A 24,703-nucleotide genomic window follows, 5' to 3' on the forward strand; every position below is an offset into this window, starting at 1 on the left:
TTGCAACAGATGACCCATATGTTGGATTCATGTTACAACACTATAATAATAATCCAACAAATGAGTAATTTATTGCAACATATGAGTAATCTATCGAAACATATGATGCATCTATTGCAACAGATTACCCACATGTTGTTGCAACATATGACTCATCTGTTGTAACAGATTAGTCATATATGTTGCAACAAATTACTCATCTATTGCAATAGATTAGTCGTACATGTTGCAACAGATTACTTATCTGTTGGATTCACGTTACATGTTTTATCTATTATTGAGAAAATAGCAGTAGCAGATACACCCAGATGAGAAATTCAACTAAAAATTATAATTTTACTTACTAAAATCGCCTAAGTAACACACACTAAGAACATCAATATTACCAACAACTTCAATATTGTACAAACACAAATAACAAAAAATATAAAAAAAAAAAAATAACAAACACCAACAAATCAACAGTTGTTTGTTAGATTTGGTCCCAAAGATGTCTCTGGAAAAAAATAAAATTCAACTCTTGCTATTTTTACAATAATGTTCCACAGCAAGAACTATAGTAACAATAAAAAATCATATTTCACTCCGAAAAGAGAAAAAAGAAAATACCACAAATTAGGGTATTCTTGGGTTCCCATTGTAAATTTAAGCAACAAATATTGAAATTGTTAACTTACACTAGAAGAAGTGTGGGTTGATTTGTATTTTTGAAAAGATTAGAAAATTTGGAAAATATTAATCAATTCCACAATTAATCTAATCAAGTTTCTTATGTTTGACCCTTTAAGTTGGTCAATATCACAAATCCTCCATTCAAGACTTAAATGACACTTTTCCTTCAATTTTCTCTAGTGTCATGACGCGAATTAATTAATGGAGCAAAATAATAGCAAGAAAGAAGATGGAGTAGGTTCATGTGATATTGTTTCAAATAAGAAATGACCCTTTTAAATATTGTTGCTTCAAGCAAATAACTTGCCTTGAAGATTATGTAAATATATCAAGCCCACCTTGAGTTGCACGTGGTCATTGTGGAGTTGCACTGTTGCTTGCCTCAAAAAGGTCTAGTGAAGCAACCTCTACACAAACTGGTATCGGAAATTACTATTGCTTAATGTAAAACAGAGAGCGGATTCCTCTTGGATTATTTCAGAAGATGCTAGACTGATATATCCTCGCTGCTCTAGCCACACTAGAATAATTCTGAGCAACAGGTTCTTCATCCCCGTCCAAACTTTCCTGCATTAGATTTTTAATGAGATTCTAGTCTGTTGTATCACAGATAATTATTTCTAGGGCTAACTGCAACAGCAACCAAAATAGATTCTTGCTTTGTTAAGTTACAAAGAAAATCCACATTGTCAAATTTGTACTTTAGAAGCATTAAAGACTTGACCACATATAACATTTCAATCTCTATATGTATATTCAACATCAAGACTCATCCACATTATGATAATGAATATAAATTTAGCAAAGGAAATAGGAGATAGAAACAAAAGATTAAGATAATAATTTATTAATGAAAGTTACTAAGCAATAGCATAGTATGTGATACCTTCATTTTTACTCTATTCGTCACACTTCCATTTTCATCTACTTGATTGGTTTCCTGTATCTTGATCGGTTTCTCCACCGTTTTCATGATTAGTACTGGATTTTCTCTTCCTGTGTTGGCTGGCATTTTCGATTCAGTTATCTGACGGATTTGGGAATGACCGATGAGTTGTTTGTTTCTTCCTTCTCTCGGTCTCCTTCATTTTCTTTCCTCTTTCCATTCCATGATTGTTCCAAAGTAACTTATCCTTCCCTTCCTTTTGATGATCTCAGGATGTGATGTATAAAATGTGCAAAAAACTTTATCAGGAGGAACAAGTAAAAATATAAGAAACTGAAGAAAGAAACATAAAAAGTCATAGAAATATTGATCAATGTCTTCCTACAATGGTGTTTACAAAGCGTTATCCCAGTACATTTACATACACACACACACGCCTTGCTGGTTCTCCCAATTTACTTAAGCTTTCATCAAACACAGTGCAAGAGAATAGACAAGAACCTGTTCTGGTAGTGCTTAAGAGCTACTTGAATTACGGGATATTATTCGGGCCCAGGACCTGAAGCTCATCCCCTCCCATATCTTCAATGTATTGTTTAATCTTCTTAGAAGAATCTTCAAGTTGAGGGCTCTTTACAAGTTTGATGATTTTCAACAAACAAATATCGCCGAAACTAGGTGGAATCTCCTCAAGCATATGACATTCCCACAGTACTAATTTCTCAATCACAGGAAACGATTCCTCTCCAACCTCCCACTTAGCAAGAGTCACTTCATTCAAAATTAAATATTTGAGATTCACAAAGTTGTCTTCCTTGCCCATGTTCCATTCATCCCCTGGATGATTGTTCTCCTGAGGAACAACTTGTCACGACCCGAATCAAGGCCCTGACCGTGACGAGCATTCCGAACCATGAAGGCCCAAACACCCTTCTCTATCTGGCAGTCATGCACAATATTCATATAAAAAAAGAAGATGTAGAAATACAACTTAATACAGAATCATGGTCTCTGAACTCAATTTAATGATAAAGAATTAAAATCCAACAACTCTAGACAACTTCTAAAGCAGTCAGCGAAATCTCTATTACATGCTAGAATGACAATTGTTTGAATCTGGGACAAGGTCCCCAGTGGACCCAAATAAAAATAAATAACATAGTCTAAAATAAACAGGCCTTCTGGAATAGAGAAGCTCACTACTGCGCAGTCTCTTCTCTCTGAAATCTCTACTGATTAGCCAGACCTCTAGATTAAGCCTCAGACCCTGTAAGGTAGGGGGTCGATACAATTATACTGGTACGCAGAGCAAATCCAAAATAATAATTTTTATTCAACATATATGAGGGCAATTTAAAATAGTTCATAAATATATCATATGGTAAGAATCAAATGGGCATATTTAAAAGACTCTATAAAATCATCTGAACTCTGTGACACATCTTTATTTTACTTCTGCGCTAAGTGGTATACCCTACAACTCTGAAATTCCATGGGCTATATGGAATCTGCCATTAACTCGACAGCCAAGCCCCTAACCCAAGTTTGCCGAAAGGGTCGGAGTCTCTGTCTCTATTACGCCACAGGACCATCGCCAACGTACAATAATAATATACCCGTATTGGTAAAATACGGGTATATTATAAGCAATTTTTTTTTGAAGTCTTCTACTCTATAAGCAATCTACTACGAGATAACACATGAAGGATTTTTACGGGGCGTTACATTGATCTTAAAGGAAATTGTAATATCGGACAACTTGATTTTTGTCACCTTTTGACCAGGTTCGATCACAACTTTGTATAGGTTTTGTCAAGTTCATATGGATATTTTAACTTTGACAAAAAAGAATACTTGTTTAGAATTTGCATATGGACGCCATCGTTCAACCCTAAGGAGGAAACACCGAAAACCTTGGTATGGATTTCATTACCAAAATTACCTGCAGATCTTTTTGCTAGGAGGTCCCTAGTATAAATTGCAGCAACCGCAGGGAAGCCTATTGTAGTGGATAAAGCAACACAAGATCGCACTAGCCAAGTACTGTTATGGTAAATATAATCATAGACCTACTTGAAAAGCATCCAAATCGTGTAAGGTTACAGTTTATGGATAAGGAATCAAGCAAAATTATTGAACATTATCAAAAAATTGTCTATGATAATCTTCCATTGTATTGGACTCATTGTAAACATCAAGGGCATGAGGAAAACTAATGTCGTTTCTTGATGGAAAAGACAATATCGCAAGGTGATCGTTTGGGTGATGAAGATGGGAGAGATCTCGCACTTATGCAGCCTAATTCTGAAGGCAACAATATGGAACAATTAAAGGGAGATGCACATGATTTTTTGAATGCCAAGAGAGCTGGAAAAAAAGATATTGAAAAACTTCAGAACATGGAGCAACAATTGGCATGGAATATTATTTCGAATAAGGATAATTCTTTACCAATTGTTGCAGGTACAACTGATGGAAATCAAATTATGACTTTGTATTCAAAGTGATCTTGTTACTAGTTGAACTAATACTAATGGAATTGAGCAGAGCATAGAAAAAGAAGTTGTTGGTCATGTTGAGAAAGAGGTTACTGGTCAGTTTGAGAAAGAGTTATCTATTTTGCCGAGTTCGGCACTTGGTGACATCAAAAATTCTACTGTAGCACCCTTAGGGAATTCAAATCTTGTTCTTTCAAAAGAGATATTGCAGCAGCAACAAATGGATGTTTTAGGTGGTTGCGAAAAGACTGTTGTAGATGGTAAAAGAATTGCACAGTGTGATGTTGTAAGGAAGGCATCCTATTCTCAAGTGATTGATATGATTTTATCTCTTGTAATATTCTTGTAATTAAGTTGATAGGATTTTACTACAATTAGCGTCTTCTATTTTTGGTAGAATATCTCTTACCTTCTTGTATAAATAGTGAAACAATATATGAATAATACACATTGAAATTCAACCATCTTCTAAATCTTTCATGGTATCAGAGCTGCTCGCCTTACAGCAAATCTAATTTTTTCCCAAAATTTGAGTCCTCCAGTACTTTCCTGTACACATAGAGCAAACCACTCAATCTTTCATTGCACCAACAACGACCATTACTACTTCAGTTAACCCTTCAATAGTGTCGTTAACATTATCTACTACTATTCATCTCTCAACAGTTCCCACCACTCCATATGTTGTTTCTGCACTTCCATGCCTTTTTTCTATTCCTAATACCAACTCCACTATTATAACTTCCATACCACTCACAAACACCACTTTAACAGAAAAAGATCAACAACTTATATCTATTAATACAAACGCTCAAGCCTCCGTGAAACTCTCATTATCCAATTACCAACTGTGGTATTCTCAATGGCGTTCTATATTGATTGTATATAATTTCACCTCCTATGTTGTTTCTCCTCCTACCAAAGTGCAACTGAACTCTTTGTTTTGGGTCTGACAGGATCAATTGCTTCGAAGTGCACTTGTAGCCTCTCTCACTTTAGAAGTGGCAGCATATGTCCTTTTAGATGCAACTTCCTATGATGTATGGATGACTCTCCATAATTTGTATACCCGACCCTCACGTGCTCGTCTCACACTCAAGGAGTCTTTGACATGAGTGAACAAAGGTACTAAATTTATGGTGTCGTACCTTCAATAAGTGAAGCAACTTATTACCACTTTGAATGCTACTAGGGCAAATCTAACTATGGATGATATTAACATTCATGTTCTTAGTGGACTCCCCTCTGAGTATAAGATGCTATCTGCTGCAATTTGTGCGCGAGAAACTCCTCTCACTTTTAATGAACTCCATGAAAAGCTTTGTGATTATGAGAGCAGTGTTGCTCATGATACTTCATCCATTTCTGGTCCAAGAATAGAATTATACTTCTCACAATGGTAGATTAAATATACACACCAATCACACAAATCATTATTCTGCTTCCAAAGTCCAACCTAACCCAAATCCGAGGCAAAATCATTCTACCCCATCAAAAGAATCATAGAGATGGTTATACTGTGATCTGTCAATATTGTGACAAGGCTAGACATACAGTGAAGCAATGTTGGAAGTTATTTCCTTGGTCTAAGCCATCTTCCATTGGTGGCTCAAATTCCTCGACTACTGGAAACACAAGGGCTCCTCCAAGAGCAAATTTTGCTCAAACCGCCAACCAAAATAATCCTAATTGGTTGGTAGACTCTGGTGTATCTCACCATGAGACTGCAGATCTTCAAAATCTGTCAATTCATTCCGATTATGATGGTAGTGAAGATGTGATATTGGGTGATGGTAAAAACTTGGTTGTGACACATTTTGGCTCTACTTTCTTACCTTCACGTTTAAGGCCTTTATACCTTAATAATGTTCTCTGTGTCCCTTGAATTAATGAAAAAGAATCTTACTTCTGTTTATCAATTATGCTCATAGAATAATGTTACTGTTAAATTCTCACCTTTCTCATTTTTTGTGAAGGATTACTACACAAGGAAGCCTCTGGTAGTGGGAAAGCCTAAGGACGGCGTTTACGAGTGGCCATCATTTCTCCCTGCAAAATCTACTTCTATCCCAATTGTTAGTTCCACGGAACTCTCCACAGTTTCACAATGACATTGTCGCCTTGGTCACCCTTCCTCTCCTATATTGCGTCACACTCTATAGCTGATTGATATACCTATTCAAATAAATCCTTCTAAGTTTTTTTGCAACTCTTGTAAGTGCAATAAAATGCACAAGTCTCCTTTTCAAGTTTCTTCCATAAAATCAACGCGTCCTTTGTAATTTATTTATTCTGATGTACGGGGATCTTCACCTTTAGTTTCTGTCAATGGATTCAAATATTATCTCATTTTTGTGGATAATAATACAAAATATGTTTGGCTCTATCCTATGAAAAGAAAATCTGAATTTGCGCATATTTTTCCAAAATTTAAAGCCATTGTAGAGAAATTCTTTAATCATTCTATAGTCTCATTTTACTCAGACAATGGTGGTGAATTTATCAGTTTGAAGGATTTCTTTGCTTCTAATGGAATCTCTCACATTTTGACTCCTCCCCACACTCATGAACATAATGGTACAGCCGAAAGACAACATAAGCATATTGTTGAAATAGGTATCACACTTCTTCACATTTCTAATCTTCCATTATCATTTTGGTCATATGCTTTTCAAACTGCTGCATATTTGATAAATAAGATACCCACTCCTTTATTAAATAATGATTCACCATATCTTTGAATTTTTGGATCTCTTCCAAACTATAAGAAGCTTCGTGTTTTTGGTTGTCTGCGTTGTCCTTTGTTGAGACCATATGAACAAAACAAACTACAACCTCATTCATCTCCGTGTGTCTTCCTTGGGTATTCTTTAAATCAAAGTGCATATAAATTCTATGACCGAGTCACCTCAAAACTTTTTATTTCAAGGCAGGTAGATTTGTGGAGCATGAGTTTCCCTTTAAAACCATCCAACTCAGTTATGTTAGGGTGTCTGATGCTACTGTTAACTAGTAGACTCCTTATTTCATTGTTCCACACTCACCCCTTTCTAACCCAACTTGTTCCTCCCCGACTACTGGACGATCCCTATCTTCTAGTACAAATTTGGTCGGCCGTGAATGTCCTTTTGCTGGTCCAACAACTCCAATGGGTTCAAATGTCAGTGTTCCATCATTAGATGAGTCATTGAGATCATTAGTACATGTTTCAGGTATGAGATCCTCACCAAATTCATCTCCCACTTTATTATCTTCTAATCATGATAGGGACTTACCAATAAATACTCATCCCATGATAACCCGAGCAAAGAATAATATTTATAAGCCAACACAAAAGTTATGGATGCATACCACTCTTTCTGAAATGAAAGACAACTCTCTGATCCAAGCCAATGACACACCATCTAAAGTCTCTGTCAATACGTCCAGCATCAAATCTGAGCCACAGTCTTTGTCAAAAGCACTAAATGATCCTGATTGGAAGGCAACCATGGAAGATGAAATTCATGCATTATAGAAACAAGGCACATGGGAGTTCGTTCTATCTACTTCAAAGCAAAAGTTAGTTGGCTCTAAATGGATTTTTTGAGTCAAGCTAAATTCTGATAGGATATTAAAAAAAATGTAAAGCACGTCTTGTCGCTCAAGGATTTACACAACGATTGGACATTGATTATATTGAGACCTTTTCTCCAGTTGCTAAGTATACTACAGTTCGAGTTATTTTAATTGTAGCCATTACCAGAGATTAGCCTTTGCGATAATTAGATGTTAATAATGCCTTCTTGAATGGTCAACTAACGGAAGAGGTTTATATGGCTCAACCTAAAGGTTTTGTTGACCAAACAAGGCCTCAACATGTCTACAAACGCAAGAAGGCAATTTATGGGCTTAAACAGGCACCACGAGCTTGGTACTCGGAACTACGGAGCTATCTTCTAACTTTGGGCTTTCAAGTTTCTCAAGACGATCATTGACTCTTCATTTACAATCAGTTGGGCATCACTATTTACTTGGACATCTATGTTGATGACTTGATTTTTACTGGGAGCAATCCTAATGTTGTCGATAAGTTTATTTTGAAACTTGGGCAACGCTTCTCTATCAAAGATTTGGGCTCTCTTGATTATTTTCTTGGTGTTCAAGTTGTGAGAACGTCTGATGGAATCTTCCTATCTCAAAAGAAATATATTAATGACATAATTGCCAAGACACAAATGGAAGGTGAGAAAGTGGTCAATACTCTCATGTCTACTAGAAATTCATTATGCTTGGAGAACAGCGCACATATTGATGATTTTAAGCTTTATCATACTGTAGTTGGCAGTTTACAGTATTTTGCATTAACAAGACTAGATATAGCCTTTGCCGTAAACAAGCAAGCACAATTCTCCCATCTTCCGACTAAAAATCATTGGTCTGCAGTCAAATGTGTTGTTCTCTACTTAGTTGGAACGGTGAACTATGGTTTATTTTTCCATCGTAAGTCTCCGCTTGATCTTCATGCCTTCTCAGACACAGATTGGGCAGTCAATAAGGATGACTGCTCTTCCACCAGTGCCTTTCTTGCATATCTTGGTAAAAATCTGGTCTCTTGGAGCTCAAAGAAACAACTGAGTGTAGCTAGATCATTGACTGAAGCAAAATACCGCTCAGTTGCCTCTGCTACTGCTGAAATTCAGTGGATTCAGAACTTACTTTGTGAGATTGCTATTTCATTACCAAGGCAACCAGTTGCCTACTGCAATAATTTAGGTGCCATATATCTCACTGTCAATCCAGTGTTTCATACGTGGATGAAGCATCTCGAGGTTGATTATCATTTTGTTCGCACTATGGTTCAAAATGGCCAGCTTCATGTTTCTCATATTTCTGGAAAAGATCAACTTGTGAATTTACTTACAAAAGCTCTCCCTAGTTCTCAATTTGCAAATCTTCTGTGCAAGATTGGCGTTTCTGATCAATCGCCATCTTGAGGGGGTGTATAAAGAAAGCATCCTATTCTCAAGTGATTGATATGATTTGATCTCTTGTAATATTCTTGTAATCAAGTTGATAGGATTTGCTACAATTAGCATCTTCTATTTTTGGTAGAATATCTCTTACCTTCTTGTATAAATAGTGAAACAATATGTGAATAATACACATTGAAATTCAACCAGCTAATAAAACTTTCAGATGTTATACAGGAAAAAACTCCTGTTTTGCAACACGAGAACGTGAAAGTTGTTGCATCTTCAAAACCTGTTGACTTGCAAATGAAAAATTCCAATAATGAAGCGAATGCATTTGGAAATTGGAACCTTATTACACACAAGAAAACACTTGGTAGTCGTATTGGTTCTACAGCATGTCAAAGTAATTTTCCAAGTTGGAAAAAAGGTACAGGATGTGTCAATCCTAATATAATTTTATCAACTCAAAATATTTTAGAGACATTTCCTGTTACGGGAAACATCCAAAAGGAGCATTACATAGAGAAAAACATGACATCAATCTCTCAAGCAAAAGTCACAAATGAGTTGATTATTGCTAAGGAAGCAAAAGGGGAGATAAGTGATTCTAGGTGAGAGGATTTGGTTGATCAAGAAGAGTGAGTTTCACCTTCTTCTTTGAATAGCAGATTAAGTCCAGAAGCTCCAGCATTTGTGCCTAGAAGTGTGACCGCAAAGAAGAATGAGTCAGAAGCTTTAGCGTCAGAACTTAACGATTTTGCTAGTGATGAGGACCTTTCTGAGGAGGGGGAGGAAGAGTTAAAGGTGTCAAGTGGGCCGGGCCAGGCCAACCCAGAATCAGCCCATTTAGTTTAACCGGGTTGTGGTCCGGTTTTGGTTTGGGTTGGGTTAGGTGGGCCGGGCCGATTTTGGGCTCAACAGTAAAAATGTTGAAAACAACCCTGAACCGGCCCACTTAATCCAACCCGGTTAAACCCACCTAAACCAAGTCAAACCCGGTTAAAAACCGGTCAAACCTGTTTAAAAAAAATGAAAAATCCAATATACACTACATACACTACAATTATATACACTTCAATATACACCATATACACTACAATTATACAATATATATTTTTTAAAATATATATAAACAATTACACATATATACGTATCATTCAATATATTATTATATATAACTATACGTACTACTTTAAATAAAACATATACTAGAAATCTACAATAGTACAATATATATATATACACTACAATATATATATATATATATATATATATATAGTTATATACTAATTTATAAAACATATACACATTGATATGTTAAATATATACTCTTATAGAAGATATATACACATATATATGCACCATTCAATATAGATATACTGCTTTAAATAAAATATATACTACAATATACATATATATACACAACAATATGTATATATATATATATATATATAATTACATACTAATTTATAGAACATATATACTTGTATACGTTAAAGATATACATCTATAGAAGATATATACACATATATACGCACCATTCAATATATATGTACTACTTTAAATAAAGTATATACTACAATATATATATATATATATATTTACTACTATATATATATATATATATATATTTACTTATATACTAATTTATAAAATATATACACTTGTATACGTTAAAGATATAAGTCTATAGAGGAGGAGCTGAGGGCAGCAAGGAAGGGGTCCGCTTTTAAAAGTTCTTTAGACATGTATGACATTATGTATCTTACTGTCAGTGTTAATATGGATGACTATTGTATGACGTACCGATGAGTTGGCAGAAGTAAGATTACAAGAAACTGAAGAAAAACATAAAAAGTCATAGTCAGACAAATAAAAAGTCATTTTTGAGATATTGGGCAAGTTCAAACATCAAATGGTGTTTACAAAACTTTATCCCACAGTGTTAATGTACACACACAAAAAAAGGAGTAGTTCATATGATAAAGAAGAAAACAGAAGACCATTAACAAACAGTTCAGTTGAAACTTTCATCAAACTACACATTCAGTGTAGACATCTTTTTACACCGTGGCAATTGCCACTAAAAGAATAAGAATGAAGAAGAACCTGATCAGCTGTTGCTCAAGATATTTCGACCTTAAGCGTGTCCCCTCCTGTCATATCTTCAACGTATTGTTTAATCTTCAGAGCTGAATCCTCAAGTTGAGGGCTTTTTACAAGTTCGATAATTTTTAATGAACCAATATCCCCAAAATTAGTCGGAATCTCCTCAAGCATATGACATTTGCACAGTTGTAATTTCTCAAGCACGGGAAAGGATTCCTCTCCGAACTCCCACTTAGCAAAAGTCACTTCTCGCAAAAACAAAAATTTGAGATTCACAAATGTGTCTTCCTCCCCCCTTGTCCATTCTTCCTCCCGGATGATTGTTCTAAGAACGAACAACTCTTCTAGGTTGGGCAGTCTCGCTATTGTTGATAGTGAATCGGATGTCAGACGAAAGTCATACAACACCAATGTTTTCAAATTGGAAGGGAAGTGAAAATCCCACGACTGATTTTTCGCTAGAGAGGGCCCACTATCATTTGTGTTTGAACTTTCAAATTCTACATTAAGAAATTCTAGATTAGTTAGGAAATCCAATTTTGGGAACCAATATCTCTCTGTTGAATAATCCCATGATTCCTTGAGAACGAATGAAAGCTCTTGAAGATTGGGAAACCTTTTGAAAATATCCTTTGTTTCTTTCGAATAGGAAAGCACGAGTGTCCCTAATTCTTTCAAGTTCTCTAACTTTGAGTTCTCTGTTATGAGTATTGGTTCATCTGTATCCATATCAAAGAAAGAACAACGATCCATGGACAGCTCTCTCAACTTTACAAGATCCAAAATTCTTGGTAATAGTACCAAGGTTGATCCTTTGTTATCAACCAATAGGGTTTCTAGATTCCAAAGGTTTGAGAAAGATGAAGGCAGAGATTTAACTTCTGTCCTAATCTCTAAGCATCTCAAATGATTTAACATGCCTATTTCATTCAACAATGAATCTTTCACCCTCATAAAAGAGCTTCGCAGGATCAACACTCTAAGAAGCCTCAAGTGTCTTAGGTGACATGCATCAGAAAGATGATCTTCCATCTCGTCTCCAGTTATCTCCAAAAAATAGAGGTGTTTACCAGAAGGCCTTTTCATTTTTGAACTAAACAGGATGAAATTGTTAAGCCCAAAGTGCTCCTTATCACAATCAATGTTCACTATACGTGGCATCAAATCTGAAGAAGAAGATGGATCACTGGAACTTATCTTCTCGAACAACTTTTCCTCTCTTGCTTTTACCAAACAGAAGTCGTGCACAAGATCGTGAATGTGGCAAATCGGGAGATTACGTATGTCACTGAAAGCAATTACCAAGCTACTGGAAATTAAATTATCCAAATAAACCTCCATCACTTCTTCCACACTCTTCATCCCTGTCTGTTCTATAAGTCCTTCGGCACGCCAATACATTTTCAACTCATCTCTATCCACTTCACTGTCCTTTGGAAAAGATGCAAGGTAAATTAAGCATGGCTTCAGGTGATGAGGTAAATGGTCATAACTTAATTCTATAACCTTCATCACATCCACTTCACTGTTCAAAATAAAGGAATTCAAATTATTTCGAACTTCAAGCCACAAAGACTTTGTCTTTTCCCTCCCTGCAATGACTCCAGCAATCAAATCAACAACCAAAGGTAGTCCCTTACAATTTTGGGCTATTTCTTTTCCAACATCCAATAGTTCAGCAGGGCAACTCTCTTTTCCAAATGCCCTTTTCTCTAATAACTCCCAACTTTCCTCTGGTCTTAGCAATCGAAGGTTAAGAGGGTCAGTGTTGCCCTTTGCATGAAAAGCCACTTTCTTTTGCCGAGTTGTCAAAATAATTCTACTTCCGTTCACAACTTTAGGGAAAGGTCGTGTTAGATCATCCCACGTGCCAATATCCCACACATCATCTAACACAATTAGGTACCTCTTTCCATACAGTTGTTTTCGTAGCTTATCGGCAACATCAATATCCTCACTGAACTTCAAATCCGAGCTAGTAACTTGATTTAAAAGTTTCACCAGTAAATTATTCTCATTATATTCTTGGTCGACTGTGCACCATGCACGAAGATCGAAATGACTACAAACTGACTTATCATGGTATACTTTGTACGCCAAAGTAGTTTTGCCCGAACCCGGCATACCAGTGACTGAAATGACATCTAGACTTGCTGGTCCCCTGGTGAGTTTCCTAATTAACCAGTTTGTCTCCTCCGTAAAGCCTACAATTATTTTACCACCCGTCAATGACTTGCTTTCAACTGGCTTCTTGGGAGAGTTTACAACATTGAGTCTCTTGTTCTTGGGAATCTTCTCAAATATATTGGAGACTTCTTCTTTGATAAGCTTGATCTTTTTTATAGTAATGGGAAGTGAGAAAATAAGATGTAAGAGACCATTATCTTGAAAAATAATTGAATCAATGACATCTTTTGCCTCGTATGCCCTATCTAAAACATGTCCCCAAAGATCTTTATACAATCCTTCATCAGCATTCATGAAGAACGAACTTATGAATTCTGTATCTTCTTTCAACACTCCAATTTCTTCCTTTATCAAAGAAATTGAATAAGCATTGGAATCTAGCAAATCAGTTAACTGTCTGTGCAGCAGATGCATGAAGAGCGGTCCATCTCTCGTGGGGAAGCACCATTGACATGGGTCCGGGGCTTTCAGATAATCATTTTTGAGATCTTCCTTGAGGAGTTCAATATTTTCCAGCAAATCTCGAGTTGCACATTTTGTTTGGTCGGTTCTCTCTTCATTCCTTGATTTATCTACTAAGTCGTGAATAAGAGTTGATACCTCCCTGACAAGTGCTCCAACACGTGTCAAAAGATCAAATAATTTATCATGATGAATAAAGTCCTTGGGCATATCAATGAGAATAATCAATAGGAACTCTATCATGACAGGAATGTTTCGAGCCCCTGAAGTGCTTGCGGCAACAACAGTTACCATGTGCTCTTGTAAATGAACCAGATATTCTCTAAGAATGTCTGGAGAGGTTTCTATTAGCTGCTTGATGAAGCTTCCAACTTCTGCTGATGGTGAAGCTTTTAAATTTGTACAGCATATGTGCATCACCTCCAGTTCAATTGGAATGATCTTCATGTGTAGATGTGCTAGCTTGTAGAGTCGAGAGTCTCCATCAAGTCGATCATGCCAAATGAAGATTGCAACTCTCTCAACCATGAGTTGAAACTGAGGCAAGACATATTGAACATTCTCGTGCTCAATGCAACCATTCATTATCAACCCATGGAAATCTCTCACGTTGCCACATACATTCTGAAGAATCTCATACTGAGCCTCTAATGGAAATATCTGTTCAGCAAAATACTTGGATAGATTATGGACATTCAGGAGGAGGAAGTCCAACTGCTCGTCAGTCATGGTGGCACTTGATGTAGAATGATGACATGAGCTGATACATTCATCTATATTATCCATGAGACTAGGAAGGACATGATCCATGTAGTATTTACACCCGACGTTGCTGTCAACATCATCCAAAATTGGTCGAAGCAGAGCGTCAACCCATTGTCTTGAATTACTCATTACATCTTCAAACAACTTCAAATTGAGATAAGAAAGCTGGACGTATGTACAAATAATTGCCAGCACCAATTTCAGATTTTCAATTTGATCGGCTAGGCCAACAGCATTTTGACCTTCTTCATTCTTTAATCTCTCCATGAAATCCAGAACGTTGAGAACGTCCTTGCGAAGAGCAGAAAAAGACACCTGCCAAATGATCAAATCAATGTTTTATTTGTTTCTAGATCCTATCATTATATCGAGGAGACAAACAAACCCATTAACTTGAAGTCTTTCATATAATTTCATGTCAGGAAGGAAAAATTTGTATATTGGTTTGTATGACTGTGGGTAATACGACCCCTGTAAAGTTGGAACGTGTCGTAGCAAATTTGGTCATAGTTCAGAGGGGTAGTAGATGCTTTACTATATAGGAATGGAGCCAGCAGGACATACCGCAAAGTTTTTTCTTCTTTCTCCTTCATTTTCCATGACTGTAGGCGTCTTTCAAGTTCTCTTTCCTTTCGAAGTTCTGAGGGTCTGATATATAAAAAGTTTATTAGGAGAATAAAATTACATAGCAATAGAAATCTTCTGGACAATCTTATATCTCCTCTACATTCTGGTAAGCACACTAGATCCAAGTCCAAGAATATATTTATTTTTTAGTCTCAAATTGAACCTAACAACATCAAGGACTCTAATTGGGTTAATTCTATGCAAAAAGAACATCAAAAATGGAAAAACAAGAGACTTTGAACGTGATCTTACCTTTCCACCGTCTGAAGAGAAGTTCAAGCACCTGTTTGAGAAAGAATGTTGAACAGTTGCAAAGAGTTTGTCAAGTTGCTGTTGAACTAGTTTGCTAATTCAAGTGTAGTTGAAAGAAGAATCAAGTAGCTAGATCTGGATTTACATCTCCAACATTATTAAAATACCCACTCAATGACGTTCCTTTGACTGCTGCTTGTTATTGGATTATGTGATCACATGTGCATATTATTGGAATATGTGATCACATGTGAAGATTATTGGAAGTCTAAAATGCCAATAATTTATTATTCTTTCACTAACCTACTCTGCCAATAGTCTAATTATTTAGTAAGCTAATAAGAGCACTGTTGGTAGGGTTCATTTATTGTACAAGTGATATGGATCATACATATTAAAACATTGCATACATCTTTTAACATTGCCAATTTCTACTACAACAATCAGAACAGTAGGTGTATAAGAACCTGCTGGTGTTGTCATGTTATTCTCCAGAATATTTTTCCTCGAACTTCTTGGTAATGCCTCGGAGTAACTGTTAAAGTTGTTGTGAGGAGGTCACGAAACAGCCTCTTCTGAAAATACATGGTAAGAGTACGTACAATAAACACTTGTGGTCCCTTGTGATTATTAAATTTAACTAGGATATTGAAAAAAATTTAAACCCAAAAACAGGAGAAAAGTCATATATAGAAGGAAACAAACAATTTGGATATAGCCATACATAAAAGAATTCATTGTACTCTAAGATTTTTTATATTAAAAGAGTATGTATCAAACATAGAGAATAATGTCATTTGTTTGTTGTCCAGTTGAGTGCATTCAACTTTTGCTAACTATTTTTATTTTATAGTAGTTGTTATTATTTCCGAAGTTCTATCACAAATAGTCTCTCTACCTCGTAGGATAAGATTTCTGTACGAACTACTTTCCTCGGACCTCACTGTTATTTTATGTAGTATTTCGGGAACAAAAATCTGTATAAAATGCAACACCAACTTCAATACTAGTTCAAGTTTAAGACAAGAATACTTTTGAAGTTCCTTAACACCTTCAACACTAGATTATGAATAATCTATCTAAGAAGTGTGTTAATTTTTTTTTTCAAGAAAAGAGATGAAATAGAATTTTAAGGCCAAGTCCCCAACTTCACGGAGTGTCCTTGGAACACCCCGCATTTCGGGCTAGAATAAAAACCGTCGTTTCTATGCATAGATAATCCAAAAGCCATAAATCCTATGCAAATTTGGCATGTTAATCAATTATGTAGTGTGTGAACCTATTTAAGCATGAATTGAGATCATACAGGTCCCCTAACTCAAGGATGAGTTGAAAGCTTACCTATCATTCGAGTTTGAGTGAGCGTTGAAACTTGGGTCAACTTCAATCGACCATAACTCTTTGTATATAATTAATTAGAGGGCCTCCTGTATATCAAATGAAAGCTCTTCGAATTAGCTTTCCAACGATACCAATTTCTCCTAAATATGATACCCGAGCGAAAAGTTATGGTCATTTTAGTGACTGAGATAGTAGCATCATGTGATAAGCATATGATGCACGCCCTATCACCAAAATTTCAGGTTCTGTTTCCGTGTTTTTAAGGGGCAAAATGGGTATCTTCCATCCCTTATCCAGCTATAACACGGGATAAAACTCCCAAAACACCAAAATATGATACTTTTATCTAAAATTCATCAAGAACTCACGCTAGGTTTCAAACTAAAAATCCAAATATCTCAAGATTTAACCATGGGTTTTCCTTAATTCTTCAAGATTCAGAATGCCCATTGTGAGGGCTACAAGAGGCACCCATCAATCGTACATATAGCATCCCAAAAGCTAGAGTTCATTCAAAAGCTTCTAATTTAAGGTATGCGGGATTTTCCTAAAATCTCATGGGTATGGAAATCTTGATTTTAAGAAAGGGTTTTTCAGATTTATGAATATATTCATGCTTTAGAAGCATTGATGATATTGTTTTGGCCTTTAGGATTTCCCCCAAATTGATTTGAAATTTTATATATATTGTAAGCATGTGTTTTAAGGTTGATGATTGAATTGAGAGCATGATTCATGAAAAATCCCTCTCTTGTCATGATTTTCATTTACTTATGAAATACTTTGAAATCGTTTGAATGCATCTTGAAAAGCATGTTATGAAATGTCTTGAATAATGTTATATTTGGATTATGATTTTCCTTTTCAAAAGAGAGAGGTTTGTTTATGTTGATGAATGTTGAACATAATTATATAATGAGAAGGGTTGCATGGTTTGTTAAGGATTACATGAACACCACTTGTTTAATGAAAGAATAGGAATTTTGTATAGTTTTGACTTATATTTAGGACCATGAATTCCCTTTGTTAAATTGCATGTTTGGGTGTTCTGAACTATGTTTTAATGAAAGAATCATGCATGATGCATTATGTCTCAGAAATAGGACTTGCAAGTCTTGGTGTGACAACACCAATTCAGATAATGCCATGGTAATTCAGAACAGAATAGAATGCATGTTTGAAGTCAGATTTTTTAGATGTTGAAACTAGAATAATGCATGATTCAGAACAGGATAAAATTGGGCATAAAGAGAGCTTAGATGGTTCCCCGAAGAAGGAATGCGTTCAGACAACTCATTGCCCAAAACTGTAATTTGCTGATTTGGGTATATTATTATACACTGGACTAGTGTCCGGTGGCGTATCAGACTCAGACGCTCCAACCCTTGCAACGCACTTGGGTTAGGGGCATCCCCACAGAGACAATGACAGATTTCATATAGCCCGTGGAATATCAGACTTATAGGGAAGTGCCACCTAACTCAAAAGTAATACAAAGATCAGAAATTGCTTTTGGCAGAAAGGTTTTTTATGTTTTTTCAAGAATGCCCATGTGTTTTGAAAATTATATCTTTCATGATGTTTATGACTAGCTCTCAACTATTTTATTTATATAAAAGCTTTATTTTGGATTGCTCTACATACCAGTACATCTGTATTGGCCCCCTTCCCTCCAAGTTCTGAGGCACAATCTAGGGGTCCTAATAAGCAGTAGATTTCATCAGATAGGAGTGAAGAGTACCAGTTGGTGAGCCTTCTATATTTCAGAAGGCCTAGTTTCTTTCAGACAATTATTATTTATTATAGTTTTGGTTTGTCCCAGTTTTCAGACAGTTGTTATTTGATCATGTAGTAGAGATTTCGCATGTGGTTTTCAGATGGTGTTTAATTGATATTGGATTTTATTCCTCATTGTTAAACTAAATTTAGATTATGACCATGTTTCCGTAGCAGATTTTATTTTTGTATTTCCTATTAATATATGAATAGTATATATGATTACAAGTTAGAAGGGCTCTCGGGCTTTCATGGTTCGGGATGTCCGTCAAGGCTAGGGCCTTGGTTCAGGTCGTGACAAACTTGGTATCAGAGCACGGTTCATTATCCCAGGGTGTCTGCGAAATTGCGTCAGGTAAAGTCTTGTTTATGGGTGTGTAGCGCACCACACTTATAAGTAGGACACTACTAGGTGTTTAGGAATGTTTCAGATGGATCATCTATTGCAACAAATTACCTGTCTACCACAACTCGTGCAATAGATAGGTAATTTGATGCAACATATTGCTAATCTATTGCAACAGAAAAATCAGCTATTACGACGAATAGATCATCTGTTGTATAAGTTGTCTGTATTAACATGTAACCCAACTGACTGCAAATTATTATATGATTTAAATGTATCTATCTTTTTTATAGGTTGTGCATCCATAAATATTGCCTACTGAGCAGGAGTTGGGGATGACCTTTTTTATTACTCTAGTTCTTGTTGAGACAATAGCAGAACCAACAGTGGAGTTAATAAAGAAGGAATTGGATGGAACAATAGCCATAAGAAGAGAAATTAGGCAAGGTCAGCCTAATGTTGAGGTTCTTCATGATCAACCTACTGTAACAGATTCGGGTGCTTCTTCTAAGGGTGTTGTTGATATTGGTGGCAGCCATGTTGATGCTGCCACCACAGCGGTCCCTCTTACCCTTACATAGGTCCCTCTTACCCTTATAGTGGTTCCTCTTCACCCTCATTTCTCGTTGTAAATGCAAAAAGAGCAAGGAAGACAGGATAAACTCTTTGAAAAATTAGAGGCTATCACTAAAGCTATCGAGGAATTTAAATCCAAGAGAGGTTTCATACCATCCAATAATGTGAAGGAGCCATACACTCCTACAACAGTGGTTAAGAGGAATAAAAGAGCAATTAGTTAAATACTCTCTAATCTGAAACCAAAAAATATTGCAACTCCTCCCTCTCCAAAAGTTGTTGAAGTTCAAGGGTCATTGAAAAATGTGGACATATACACGGCACTTGGCGCCAAAGAGAAGAGGGAACTGCGAAGGACCATGAATGCCAAGTAACTTGCACAATATTACACCATCCATACCTTTTTCAACCAAGATTTCAAGAATATGAAAAAGATGCATAAGTGGTACGTGGACAAGGTAAATTTACTTTTCCTAACCTAGCCTTCTAATCTACTTCATGAAGAAGAAGCTATGCAATAGATGTGTCATCTGTTGCAACAGCTAGGTATTCTAGTGCAAATTGTGGTGGTTCTATTGCAATAGATTATCATTTGTTGCATATGTTGCATTGGCTTGGTAATCTGTGAACAGATTTAGAGAACCCTCTGCAACATTTGGACCATCATTGCATCTTTGCAGTATGTTTCTCTTCTTTACAATAACTAACCTATTTAAAAATTGTCTTTTGATATCACAGTACGTTAATGAAATTCTCTGCCTCATGAGGGGCAAGCAATTAGCGTACCCAGATGCTTATGATGCTGCCAATGGGATAATGGAGCTCAACTTCTAAAAAAAATTCAAGGATAGGTACAATGAGCTCATTAAGCTAGCGTCAACTTCCGGTTTGCCGGGATTTGATTTGTTAGTTTTTAGGTTCTAATGGGATAAAAATGTGATTAACTATATTAGGGGAAAGAGGCCATAGCCACATAGGAAGAGTTAGACCAAGGCAAAGAGAGTTCTTGCAGCCATGAACGTGGATGTCAAATATTTTTTGGCTGTTGAGATACTACTCGAGGAGGGAAAAATTAAGGTTTATGACTACAACTTACCTATCTTCAATGATGACGTTTTTTTATCCAAATGTATCCATTGTTTGATTTTCTCCCCAATTTTTTGAGCAGAGTAAATTGATGGATCTTTGCAAGTAGAAGTGCTGATAAAAAAATTATAACACCCCAAAATCTAATTCCTGGGATGCCACACGGTGCTCTGAACTACAAGTAGTCCTTAGCTAACCCTGGCGACTTTATACTAAGTCTAAATCTTAAAATAAGGGAAATATGAATATGAAAACACAATAAATGTGGAAATCTTATTGAAAGAATAGAAATCTCACAAATCTTTGTAAGACAATACTAAGAATCTGAATACTAAAGTAAAAGTCTAACACTGAATCTAGTAGTCAGACAAGCCTCTACTATCTGAATCTAGAGTGTCACTGGGACAGGCCACAGCTGACTCAAACTGTCTGAAATGAATAAAGGAACATTGACTAATGAACTAAAAGTATGAATAACTAAGTCCCCGAACTATAAGGACTCACCAACTGCAGGGATGTAGATGAGATGCTCGAAAATCACTCACACTACTGAGACTGAGTACCTAAACCTACATTATGAGATAATGTAGCACATAGGCGTATATGTAGATTATTACTTTGATGATATACTGAGTATATGGGGGTGAATGCAATAGGTAAACAATATCATCACAATTTATAAGGAAAACCATGCATGCTAAATGTAAATGACTCGCATGGGCTTGAGTAATCTAAAATATAAAAATCATAAATCATGATCCATAAAGCATATAATATAAATCTTATGAGTCATTACATTCAGTTCTAAAATCTGTTCTTTCTGAAAGTTGCTACTTATCTTATCAATTTGCAAAGGAAATACTTTATCTCAAGACTTTAAGAATCTTAAAACCATAGCTTTCAAAATATATGCTTTTATCTTAAGGATTTATGCTAATAACCTGTTTTAAGATTAAGGGATATCTTATTGGGAAGTTCTTCTAATTGACATATACCATGTGAGCATCCATGGAGTCCCAGGTCTGGCCCCCGTTAGGTAGGGTTGTTCTACCCTTGCCATCAAAATGGAAATTCTAATCTTAAGTGATCGTAATCTGATTCATCCACTTAGAAGTAGGAACAATCTTAACCCTACGGTGGCATGTAGTTCTGGGGTATGAAATCGTAGTAACTTACACATCTCGGTACTAAATACTACTCCCATTTGTATGCTAAAAATCTTAAGAAATCCACTTCAAAAATAGCACAAGGTTAAATCTCAAGTTATATGAATAAAGTGGATTTTTTTATCTTAGCTTAGGACCAAAAGGTCAAATCTTTATCAAAATCTAGGAATAATCTTATCTGAGGGTGCTCATAGCACAAATAATCTCGAAATAGGAATCTTAATTAGGGCATAGTGATCCATGCATCAATCTCATGTTAAAACATCTTAAAATTCATGCTTGATAATATAAGCATTTATAATTCATCATAAAATCTGGAAATTTCAGCAATATGCATGAAAATTTGAACAAAATCGTGGAATGCAACTTCTAAATCATTGGGAATATCATACACTTGCAAATAACAATAATAGGTGTAAACCCTAATTTGAAATTCACGAAGAATCACATAAACTTTAGTAAAATTTGAATTTAAAACAAGCTTTGGGCACAAGGATGAAAGGATTATCCTTGTTCATACCTCACATATTTCAATTGATGATCTAGATGCTAAAACTTGAATCTTGGATCCTTATTGATGTTTTAGAGATGCCTTCTTAGATTTATTGAATTGGGAATTCTTAATCTTGAATTGCCTTGGAGAATTAATGGAGAAATTTGGATTTCTTGGTGACGAAGTTTGATGAACTAGGGTTTTGCTTGAGAGAGATTTGATGAAAAGGGGATGTAAAGTGCTTTTGAGGGGTTTAATTCATTGTTTAGGATGGATTAGGGGCTGGGAGATTTACCAAAATGTCCTTCTTAAACTTTTATACAAAACTAAAAAATGTACATTTTTCCGAACTGGGTGGCCACCGCGATGCTCCACAATCGCGGAGCCCTTTAGTTTATCATTTTGACCACTGGTGCGACGTGCCAGTATCGCGAGGTATCACTGGAAATTGGCCCTCTCCGCAATGTGGTGCTTTCGCAGAGGGCCACTAGAAAATGACAATCGGGATTTTACACTGCTCCGCAATGCGCTAAGGTTTCAAATGACGGTGTTTTGCGACAAGAACTTAAGATAGCCATAACTTCTTACCCGGTTATTGGATTTAGATAAATCTTATATCGTTGGAAAGCTAATTCAGTTTCCTACACAATGAAAAGTACAAATCTAAAGAATTCCATACAAAATAAAAATCATTCATTGAAGAAACTAATCCTCGATATTTTTAGGACGAGTTTAAGCTAGGAAAAGTTAAGGGTATTACAAAAATATGAGATTTTGAAGGTCGAAATAAGGACATGAACCTTTCAAAAAATAAAATAGGTACGGTGTGCGGGTCGTACACATTTGCACACATTGAATGTTTGCTGATCAGCATAAAAATGGCCTAGCCAATGACCTCTATTTGAGACAATGTTATGGCAAACATGCAAGACATCTGGGCTTATGGGGTACTAACTGAAAGGTTGGAGCCTGTGTATAAAGAAGAAGATTGCCAGGACCCGAGGCTATCCCTAGTCCCGAATGGTGCTTACGGTCCTAAAAGATCACAAGCTAACCCATGAACTGGTATCTATTGTGAGCACTGAATAATAAAATACACATGTGCTGAAATAACTGAATAATGCTAAAGGTTTTAAGTACTAGAATATAAATGGACATACTGAAAATCTAACTGAAGTAATTAACAAATCAAATGACTGTCTAAAATGTCTGAAAGACTCTAACACTAACTGAAAAGAGTTGATGGGACAGGCCCTAACTAACTCCAATTGACAAATTGAAAGAAAATACTGAAGTAAACTAAAACAAGCTACCATGTCCTAGATATATGAGGACTCACCAGTTCTACTACTGCTGATAGACTGAACTATTTACGCACGGTCAGGATCCTGAGCATCCGAACCTATGATATTAAACATCATAGTGCAAGAAAAGAGCATGCGATAAGAACTTTGAATATACTGGTATGACAGATGAGGTTAGGCCTATATGCAGGGGTTCGTGTGCATGAATAATAACTAACTGAATGAATAGCATGAAGTAGCTGAATATAAATACATGAAAATTGTGAAATTAGTGAATGCATGACCAAGTATATAATATGATTTTAAAATAATTAGTAAACTGAAAATACCAAAATATTGATAACTAAATAACTAATGATTGTATGTTATGGTTAAACAAACCTGAAACTAAATTCTATACGGAGTGCTGAGCTGAGACTATGGGAGGTATCATCTAAACAATATGCCTCAATCTGAGCTGATTGGGGTCTAACCTGTGACCCCAGTTGGAAGGGTGTTAATACCGTGCCACAAGTACTAGCAAAAGCTATGTGGATCCACCAAAGAGTAACCCTCAACTGGCAGGTACTCTAATGAGAAACGTGTTGCCCTCAATTGGTGGGTAAAAACTTTATCAACCCTCAACTGGTAGGTTGATATCTCTAACCTATGCTGGCTATATAGTTCTAGAACCAAGGGACTACTGCTAAAGGTCACACCCTCTACTGGCAGGTGAGCCTCCATCCCTGGGTTCGCTCAGTGCTAAATCCTACTCCCAACTGAATAGACTCGGATTACTGAACTAATCTAATTTTAACTGATTATAATATCTGACTGAATGAATAATGCTCATACATATTTGAAACTATTCTGCAAGATACTAAGACTAAGTACAGCTAAGTTTCGGGTATTCATAACCCCTAGCACTGAATGGAATTAACAATATAGACACGTGAAATCTTTGAAGAACATAATAAGGGATCATAGTTCAAAATTCATCTCTTAGGCATTTTATCAAACAATTGAAATTCATGGACTTAAGTATGAAAATGATTGAAACATGTGTAAATAACAAAATTATAACACTAAAATCATAAATTGGGGATTTCACATGGAATTTTCTTTATTCAAATATGTAAGGGCTACTTTCAACGAAAATCACTTGTAAACATCATGTATAATCAAAATTCATAAAAGCTTCATAAAGATAACTCATTATAAAC

At 35.9% G+C, this 24,703-nt stretch overlaps 1 protein-coding gene across 1 annotated transcript; it reads right to left on the reverse strand.

Moving 5' to 3' along the window:
- Positions 1-10,875: 10,875 nt before the first annotated feature.
- Positions 10,876-15,646, reverse strand: LOC107855519 (putative late blight resistance protein homolog R1A-3). The gene is made up of 3 exons (XM_016700537.2): positions 15,414-15,646; positions 15,099-15,182; positions 10,876-14,849 (listed from the first exon to the last, which is right to left on the reverse strand). Exons 2-3 carry the CDS (start codon positions 15,132-15,134, stop codon positions 11,136-11,138), a joined length of 3,750 nt encoding a protein of 1,249 aa, XP_016556023.2. The 5' UTR covers positions 15,135-15,182; positions 15,414-15,646; the 3' UTR covers positions 10,876-11,135.
- Positions 15,647-24,703: the final 9,057 nt, after the last annotated feature.

Source organism: Capsicum annuum, chromosome 6, assembly GCF_002878395.1.
Source record: "Capsicum annuum cultivar UCD-10X-F1 chromosome 6, UCD10Xv1.1, whole genome shotgun sequence".
Taxonomy (NCBI): Eukaryota; Viridiplantae; Streptophyta; class Magnoliopsida; order Solanales; family Solanaceae; genus Capsicum; species Capsicum annuum.

Coding starts and splice junctions, on each gene's coding strand:
- LOC107855519 (XM_016700537.2), bottom strand. CDS start 15,134: ATGGAAAATGAAGGAGAAAGAAGAAAAAACTTTGCG. Junction 14,850..15,098: donor AAAGAAGAAAAAACTTTGCG/GTATGTCCTGCT, acceptor ATCATTTGGCAG/GTGTCTTTTTCTGCTCTTCG.